This window comes from Orycteropus afer, unplaced genomic scaffold (genome assembly GCF_000298275.1).
Source record: "Orycteropus afer afer isolate SDZICR_OR568_19922 unplaced genomic scaffold, OryAfe1.0 scaffold00160, whole genome shotgun sequence".
In the NCBI taxonomy this organism is placed as follows: domain Eukaryota; kingdom Metazoa; phylum Chordata; class Mammalia; order Tubulidentata; family Orycteropodidae; genus Orycteropus; species Orycteropus afer.
In genome coordinates this window covers 6,963,573-6,973,394 of record NW_006921747.1, presented here as the reverse complement: position 1 = coordinate 6,973,394, position 9,822 = coordinate 6,963,573, and the positions used below count along the sequence as shown (strand labels likewise).

Here is a 9,822-nt window from a genome sequence, read left to right as displayed (position 1 = left end):
AAAAAAAAAAAAGCTGGCAAATTTAATGAAACAACCTGAAGTAGAATTGAGATAAAGTCAATATAAGCCTGGCATATTCTAATCCTTACAATATGTTAGTTAAGATAATCCTAGTTGCTGTAATAGATAAACTCTGAAATCTCAGATGATTAAGGCAATAAAATTTATTTCTTGTATACTCAGTGACCCATTTTGGGCCTGGGGGCTCAGACTGGTACTCAAGCTGATGGAAGCATCACTGTCTTCTGGGGTCTTTCTGGCTGCCAACAACCAATAGTTGAAGAAGAAAGAAGTGGAGACCATGCTGGAAATTTTGGAGGGTTCAGACCAGAAGAGATGCACATCACTTCTGTATGTTTCCTTAGCCAAAGCCCAAACACATGGCCTAACTTAGATACAAGAGGGACTAAAAAACATAGTCCTTGACTAGGTAGCCACTTCCCATCAAAACCTCTGCACTGTGGAAGTGATTAAGGATCTTGAATGGCCACCTAGATGTCTTTAGCACAATAGGCACTTAATTTTTAAAAACTGATTATAATGGATCTCATTTTCAGAGGTTAGGGGCCGTGGCTTCAGAGCCTAGTGATACAAATGTATAAATTCTATTTAATGACTATGAGGTAGATCAATTGAATTCAGGGTTCTATGATCATCTCCTTTTATGATTTCATCCACTTGGGGAAAAAAAAATCTGATCTATCATCTAGATTCATTTCCTACATCCAAAGCAGCCTTAGAGGTAGGTGGAATCCTGGAGATCAAAACTTGTAAGTGGCCCCAGGAGAAGACCTCTCACTGTCAGAATGTTTAAATCCTCTCCTGAACGGTGGGCCCCCATCTTTACCAGACTACCAGCTCTGATTTACTTTCAGAGAGAATCAAAGTTCTTGCATATCCTCAGTAGAGAATCAAAGTGCTGTATAATAATCCAACCCATTTCCCAAAAAAAGGGAAATTTTCTCTCATCTCCAAAGTGCAATGTCTTTTCAAAACTCTTTGCCATCTTTCTTTTCAACAAACTACAGGACCAAATTTCTCAGCTACTCACTCACATGAGGGACTGACTAGGTTTTCACATCATTCCATCTTTATTAACCATGGCAATATTGTTTCATCTCCCTACAAAAGGCTTAGGGATAAAATAGGAGTATTTATGACATTTAACTATTCTATCATCTTTTGATGGCAAAGGAACTATATATATCTATACTTGTTATAGATCACAGTTTAACAGTAGTGCTAGGATACTAGCTTTGAAGGACTACTATCCTTAAAAATTAAAGTCTCTTTCTAAGCCATATAAATCTGTCTGTACTAGTCTTGCTTTTTTCTGCTTTTTTTTTTTTTAATCAAAATAATGACATTGTATAGTACTTTTGTGTTTTTCAGGCTACTTATTCTTGGACATGCTGCTTGTAAAGAAGGGTTCCATTGTCAAATGAGTTTGGGAAATACTGCATAATTGATACTTCTTTCAGAGATAGATAATGTTAGGTAGCAAATTAAGGAGTCTGAAATGTCCAGCAGTGTATTAACTGTTAGCCTTCCACTAGACATCACCAAAACGAGTATCATTTTTTTTTATTTTATTTATTACAAACTTGCTATACAAACAGTTAATATAACCGAGTGGTTAGAGGTTTGACTCCACCCAGAGGTACCCCAAAAAAGGCCTGGTGATCTATTTCCAAAACACCAACCACCGAAAACCCTGTGGGGAACAGTTCTACTCTGATAACATGAGATCTCTATGAGTTGGAATCATGATTTGGAAGTTTTCAGTATGAAACAGGCACTGTGCTAAGTGCTTTACATGCATTAACTCAGTTCTCACAGAAACCTGTGAGACAGGTACTCTGGTTATATCCACTCTGTTGATTAAGAACTAACTCAAGTAACTTTCCCAAGATCAAACAGTGATTAGGAAAGTTTAGCTTTTAAACAAGATCTGTCTGGTACCAGAAATACATCTCATGACTACTGAGCCCTTTCTTTAAAAATGTTGTTGTTGTTGTTTTTATAATGTGCTATCAAGTTGGACTTGACTCATAGTGACCCCTCCTTGGGTTTCTCAGGCAGTATCACTACAGAAGTAGATTGCCCAACCTTCCTTCTGAGGAGTGCCTGGTGGATTTGAACCACCAGCCTTCTGGTTAGCAGTCAAGTGCCTTAGCCACTAAGAAACAGCTACTGGGTTTGAACTGCCAACCTTACAGTTATCTGCTGAGCATTTAACCACTGTACCACCATGGTTCCTCTGGGTCAGCATCACAGAATGTGATTTCTTGGCCCTGAGCTGATGTTATACAGCTAGACTTATCCTCAATTTGAGAGTTCAAATCGAGGTTCATTGGTCACCTACAGAGGAGCTCTGGTGGTGCAGTGATTAGGGCATTTGGCTGCTAACCAGAAAGTCAGCAGTTCAAATCCACCAGCTGCTCCACAAGAGGAAAATGAGACAATCTACTTTCATAAAGATTCTGACTCATAGTGACCCCCATTGAGTTTCCAAGGCTATACATCTTCATGGAAGCAAACCACCTCATCTTTCTTCCATGGAGCAGTTGATGGGTTCAAAGCACTGACCTTTTGGTTAGCAGCCAAATGTCTTAGCCACTATACCACCAGAACTCCTTTCCATAAAGATTACAGTTTTGGAAATCTTATGGGTAGCTATGACTCAGAATTGACTCTATGGTTTTTTTGTTTTGTTTTGTTTTGGTCACCTACAGAGTAGCACGCTCAGCCTTATAGGAGTTTGAGCCCCATACTGACCCCTTGACTTTAATACAAGATTGAAGACATGAGGCCATGAAATTTTGACCTATTTATGGAAAAGAAATCTCATGCAGCATATTTCAGAAGTTCCAAAACAAATTTAATTGTAACGAAGTGACACCTCTTTAAAATTCTGCATAACTTGTCTTAACAAAAGGTTCTCCTCAGGTGCTTTGGTGGTACAGTGGTTACAGTGTTTGGCTGCTAACTGAAAGTTTAGTGGTTCAAACCCACCAGCCACTCCATGGCAGAAAGATGAGGCCATACTTCCATAAAGATTTTCAACCTCAGAAACCCTGTGAGGCAGTTTTACTCTGTCCAATACAGTCACTTTGAGTCAGAATCAACTCAGTGGCAGTGGTTTTTTTTTTTTTTTTTTGGTCAAGTGATGTAAAGTTTTCATAGCACTTTCATATTTTATCTGTCATTGCAGGTAGACAGGGCAGGAATTTTGGAAACGAGACTTAGAGAAATCTGTCATCCATAGTCACTTGGTTGGCAGTGTGATATCAGATCTAAGTCTCCCAAGTCCAGGTCATTAGAATCCCAGGCATTTTATTGCCTGGACTCACAAAGGAAATAAGAAACCATGTTGAAGCATAGTACACACATCACAAGGCCAGCTTCTGGCTCTGGGTCTTCTTCTGACTTACCAGTGAAGGCACACCTGTTCCTTTTCCTTTGCAGGACAATTTCAGCTTCTTCAGCTGAAGGTGTGTGTCTGAGGAGTGGTGGTGGTGGTGATGGTGTGGTGGTACATTTTTTAAATTAAGAATCAGTGTATATTGTATCTACTCTAACCCATTGTTAATAATTGCTTAAAGTAATAGATGAAAAAGACATTTTAAGATGTCCCAGTTCAGTGGGACAGAGGATTGTGCTTTAATAGTGATGCTTATACACAACACCTTGGAAGAAAGGCCTGGGAATCTACACCTGGAAAATCAGCCACTGAAAACCTTGTGGAGCACAGTTATACTCTGACACACGTGGGGTCACCAGGAGTCAGAGGCAACTCAACAACAACTGGTTTTTGATTTGCATTCATGCTACTCCCCATTTAACATTCTCAGATTCTGGATTTGTACTTTCACTGAACAAATCAAACAAAAACATGAAGTGCAACTTCTGTGTTCATTCCTTCACCATTTGGTTTGGTTTTCTAGGTGCGGTTTGAAGGCTTGACAGGAAATGTGCAGTTTAATGAAAAAGGACGCCGGACCAACTACACTCTCCATGTAATTGAAATGAAACATGATGGCATCCGAAAGGTAAGGGCTACCTTTTCTTCCATTCTACAGTGAAAAGAGTGCTAAGCTGGGGCTCAGACCAGAGGTTAGGCCTCTGTACACCCAGCTTTTCTCAACTGTATCTCTTTGAAGAGACAGTGTGGCAGAATGTCTCAGGCATCAGGTTCTGGCACTAATACTCCACTAAGCTGCTGGGACCCCCTGACTGCCAGGTCATTCTGTTGCAGCCACTGCCATGATTGAGTAGATCAGAGTGACACCATCAGGACATTCCTGATGACATGTGGGGAGAGTGACAGGATTAGGGGATATTCCTGCCCCTGGAAAGGATATTAGCCATGTGGCCTCCTCCCAAGACCATCTTCTTTTCCAAGTATGAGAAGTGTGGCATTCCCCTAACCTTGCAGATGAAAGCATAGATGCTATATAGCTCTTTTATGTCCGGCTTTGAGCAGGCCCTTAGATAGAAAATTGTTGAACATGAACCTGGTGGTCCTTCAAAAGCCTCTGAATGGCCTTTTGCTCTCATGGGTAAAAAATTCCATAGTGGAAGAAATTGACATTTTTGTACTGTGTATGACCAGATGTGTGCTTGCCCAAATTAAAATAAATGAATGCTGATTCTTTTTTTATTCTCTAAGGGAAAGGAGTGGTTTAAAATAAACCCAGATTATTTGCTATACATTGATGGTAGATTAGATATACTGGGAACTAAGTGATGGTGCAACAGCAAGAATAAAAACCAAGAGACTTTAATGGCTAGCCCTGTTATTTCCTAGCTGTATGAACTTTGGCATGTCTGTTGGCCTCTCTCTCAAAAAAAGCCAAACTCACTGCCATTGAGTCAATTCCAATTCATAGCAGCACCCATTGGGTTTCCAAAGCTCTAAATTTTTATGGAAGCAGATTGCCCCACCTTTCTTCTGTAGACTGGCTACTGGGTTCTAACCGTAACCTTCTGGTTAGCAGCCAAATATCTTAATCACTACACTACCAGACCTCCTTCTTGGTCTCTGTCTTTAAAATAAATGAAAGTCCAGGCAGGAAGAGGGATGATGTGATTGTAATGGTGAGGCATTCCATCGGAGGTGTCAGAATATTCTCAGTTCTGACACCTCCGATGGAATGCCTCACCCCTACAATCACATCATCCCTCTTCCTGGCTGGGCTTTGTCTTTCTACATGGAAGAAAAGTTAGAGACCTTTACAAGTTGACCTACTGCCCTTTGCTATGACCTTCCCCAATAATTACTCCCAAGAGCAGTGGTCCCAGCCCTTTAAGTTGACCCTGAACCTTAACCCAGAGGCTACTGGCAGCAAGCCATTTTCTTATGATTTTTTTTCTTCATCAAGAACTTCTCCTTAGAAGTAGAGACACTGTAGCAATAGTAGTGATTCTCAAGCTTCAGTGAATGGAATAATTACTTGAAGGTCTTGTTTAAAATAAAGATTCCTGGGCCCCAGTCCCTGGAGGTTCTTCTTTTGAAGATGGGACCCATAAATCTGAACATTTTGAACTTCTCCTCCCAACTTGCAGGATTCATGATGCCTTACATAATCTCGTGAGAAACATGGGCAGCATAACTAAACACTTTGCCATTAGAAGACAACAGACCAGGATTAAGTAGTGCCTAAGGCATTTGACTGCTAACCAGAAGGCTGGCGGTTCAAACGCAACAGCCACTCCTTGGAAGGAATATTGGGCAATCTACTTCCATAGAGATACTGCCTTGGAAACCTAAGGAGGGGTCACTATGAGTCAGGATCAACTTGACAGCAGTGAGTTTGGTTTGGTTTGGTGTTATACTGTTTACTAAACATGTGACCTTGAACAAGTGATTTAGCCTCTCTGGAGCTTGGTTTTGTCACCTCTTTACATCACAGAGTTATTGTCAGGATTAAATGAAACAATTCTTATCTCCCCCATGACCTGAAGAATGGAATTCAGAAAAGTAACACCTGGCATTGTGAGTCTCAGTCTGCACTTTGTTTATTTCTTCTTTGTTTGCTGTTTGAATATAAGGCACAGAGATTATATGTCAGCCTTCAGCTTCGGTGAGTCAGACTGTGAAAGCCCATGGAATAGATAAATCAGCACAAAAAAATAACAGACAAACCTTAAAATCCACAAGCAAATGGTTGTGCTTTATTTTTCAGTTCCTGAGGTTGTTTTTAAACTTACTTTCCAATGTCTAAATCTTTTCTTAGAATGTAAGCTGAAGTACCCTTTGTTTACAGAGGATCTGACTTTCAGAAAATCAATTCCTCCCATTCTGTGGCTTCAGGCCTTTTACTCAATCAGCCTCCTAGCAAAGCAATTTCTCAGATTCAGGGATGACCTTGTTGTGCTGGTTTCTGTGAACATTACATGGCCTTACCTGAAGTGTGTAATAAAGAGGAGCTATATCCTCCTGATTTGGGGCCTTGGTGAAACACTCCTGGTCTTCAGACCTAATATCCTGCCTGCTCATGTGCCAATAGATCCTCTAGGTATCTGGATTCAATCTGACATCCCAAGGAAATATGTGTGCTCTAAACATTATCCACTAAACATCTCAGGAGCTTCAGATGCCATGATAGGCATTGGTTCTACCAAAACTAAATTCTTGGGAAATCCCATTCAGAAATGCCACCTCACTGATTTAGGGATCTCTCTGGTGGTATAGTCCCTAAGGCATTTGACTGCTAACCAGAAGGTTGGCAGTTCAAACCCACCAGCCACTCCTCAGCAGGAAGACTGGTCAATCTATTTCCTTAAAGATTTACCACCTCTGAAACCCAACAGGGGTTGCTATGAGTCAGAATCAACTTGTTGGCAATGAGTTTGGTTTGTTTGGTATATAAATAAAGGAAGAAGCTCTGGTGGTGTAGTAGGTAAAGGCATTTGGCTGCTAACCAGAATGTTGGTGGTTCAAACCCACCAGCTGCTCCTTGGGAGGAAGATGAGGCAAGCTACTTAAAGATTTACAGTCTTGGAAACCCAATGGGGATCACTATGAGTCAGAATCAACTGAATAGCAGTGAGTTGTGGTTTTTTTTTTTTTTAATGAATAAAGGACTGGTTAAACTGGGCTGCTAACTGAAAAGTTGATAGTTCTAACCTATCAGCCACTCTGTGGGAGAAAGATGAGGCAGTCTACTTCCCTAGAGATTAAAGCCTTGGAAACCCTATGGGGCATTTCTAATCTGTCCTACAGAGTTGCTATGACTCTGAATCAACATGAAGATAGCTTTTTTTTTTTTTTTTACAGGTGGTGGGGTGGAGGTTGTGTGAATAAAGGAGTATTGGTGTACAACCGTTAAGCAGTCAGCTGTCAACTGAAAGGTTCACAATTTGAATCCACCCAGTGACTCTGTGAAAGAAAAGACAACTCCTGTAAAGATTACAGCCTAGGAAACTCCATGGGGCAATTCCACTCTGTCACATGGGGTCTCTATGAGTCAGAATAAACTCAACTACCCACAACAACAACATGTGACTATAGGAGGCCCCGGGAGGTACAGTTAACACACTCAGCTGCTAACTGAAAGGGTTGGAGTTTGAGTCCACCTAGAGGGACCTTGAAAGAAAGACATAGCAATATACCAGTACTTTCAAAAGAGCAACCACTGAAAACCCTACAGAGCACAGTTCTACTCAGACATACATGGAGTCACCATGAGTCAGGGCTGACTTAAAGGCAACTGGTATGTGAATAAAATACTCCATTACATTCAGGTAGGAATTCTGCCCAAGGGAGGATACAGGGAAAATTCTCTTACAATTTTTTCATCAAGGATGAAAGCGTTAAATCAGCATTGTTGACTTAACCGTCTTTGCCCAACAACATTCATCAGGAGTTGGTTGAAGGTAATCTACTTCTCATTTTAACATAATTTGAGCTCTTACATCCTCACCCTGAGTTCATAATGAGTTCTGATCATAACTGGAATGAAAAGGCTAGGCAGGAAATAATGTCACTAAAGTGATATGAATGACATGAAGCCTTGCTGATATCAAAAGTAATCTTCTAATATACCAAAAATTCATAGCTCAGCATCTTACATGTCCTTTGGAAGTAAATTTTTCTTTACATACTGGCAACCCAATTTTGGACATAGGAAAATCATATTACAGCTCTAAGGTATAGCCTCCATCCAACCAATTCCCTCCATTTCCACTCCTGATCCCAGAGTCCAAGCCACCTTCCATGCCAGGAGTAAATCATTCAGTAGCCCTTAGCCAGTCACTAGTCCTGCTGTAAGAGCATGCCCCACTATAAGACATTTTCCACCACAAAATCCAGGGTAATAATTTTCAAATATATATTACTTTATATTGTTTCTTTTCACTAGCTTCCTATTGCAAGTAAAATAAAATGTAAATCCTTACCTTGATCTTTAAAAACCCAGATGCTGCTTCCCTCTGTCTTCAAGTCTTGCTCCTTTTTCCCTAGTTCATTACTCTGCAGCTACATGGGCATCTTTCTCTTCCTTGAGTGCATCAAGTTGACTCTTTCCTCAGGGTACTTGCACTTGCTGTTCCTTTACCAAGGATCTCTGGTGGCATAGTGCCTAAGGCATTTGACTGCTAACCAGAAGGCTGGCTGTTCAAACCCAACAGCCACTCCTCAGAAGGAAGATTGGGCAATCTACTTTTGTAGCAATACCTCCTTGGAAACCCAAAGAGGGGTCGCTATGAGTCGGATCTGACTCAACAGCAGTGAGTTTGGTTTTTTTGGTTTGGTTCCTTTACCTGGCATTCTGTATCAGGGCATCATTATGTGGCTCATTTCTCCTTGTCATTCAGGCCTCAGCTCAAGGGCAACTGCTTCAGAGAGGCCTTTCCTGACTTTGTCATCTAAAGTAATCCTTCTGATGCCTACTTGGTTTGTTGGCCTAGATCAGGTGTAGATCAATTGCAGCTCACAGGCAAAATTCAGCTCTCTGTCTCTTTTAGTTCAGTCCATGAGCTAAAATGGGTTTTGCATTTTAAAATGGTAAAAAAAAAACCCACAAACAAAACAAGAATATTTCATGATGTGAAATCATGAATTTCAAATTTTGGTGTCCATAAATAAAGCTTGATTGGAACACATCCACACTCATCATTTGTTTACATATTGTTTATGACTACTTTAGGAATCCTTAGGTGGTACAAACAGTTAAGCACTCAGCTACTAACCAAAAGGTTGAAAGTTCAAACATACCCAGAGGATTCTCGGGAGACAGGCCTGACCATCTGCTTCCAAAAGGTCACAACCTTGAAAATCCTGCAGAGTACAATTGGACTCTGCACACATGGAGTCACCATGAGTTGGAATTGACTCAACAGCAGCTAATAACATGATCACTTTGCCTTACAATGACAGAGTTGAGTATTTCTAGCAGAGACAGTACAGACTGCAAAGCTAAAATATTTACTGCTCAGCCTTTTACAGAAAAAACTTTGCTAACCTCTTGTCTGGAAATGTATTGTCTATCTTCCCCTCTTCTTCACTTTCTTACCTCTAGAATGTCAACTCTCCAAGAGCAGGTAACACATTTGTCTTACTTATTCTTTCTTCAGTTCCTAAACTGTACTGACACGTTGTAAGTAATACAAATAAATGGCTGTTTATTAAGTGAATGGAAAATTTATTGAATGTTGCTGGACAATCAAGGAGTGTACAATTCTGTCCCATATTTCCATAGATCTTGTCAGCAAGTAAGGGGGAAAAAAAAAAAAAGCTGGCAAATTTAATGAAACAACCTGAAGTAGAATTGAGATAAAGTCAATATAAGCCTGGCATATTCTAATCCTTACAATATG

At 40.4% G+C, this 9,822-nt stretch overlaps 1 protein-coding gene across 1 annotated transcript in view; it reads left to right on the top strand.

Moving 5' to 3' along the window:
- Nucleotides 1-9,822, top strand: part of GRIA1 (glutamate ionotropic receptor AMPA type subunit 1) — a 515,315-nt gene that overhangs the window by 379,118 nt on the left and 126,375 nt on the right. The window contains exon 8 of the mRNA XM_007946426.2: nt 3,948-4,052. Within this exon, the coding sequence (XP_007944617.1) occupies nt 3,948-4,052 (105 nt within the window). The remainder of the gene's footprint in view (nt 1-3,947; nt 4,053-9,822) is intronic.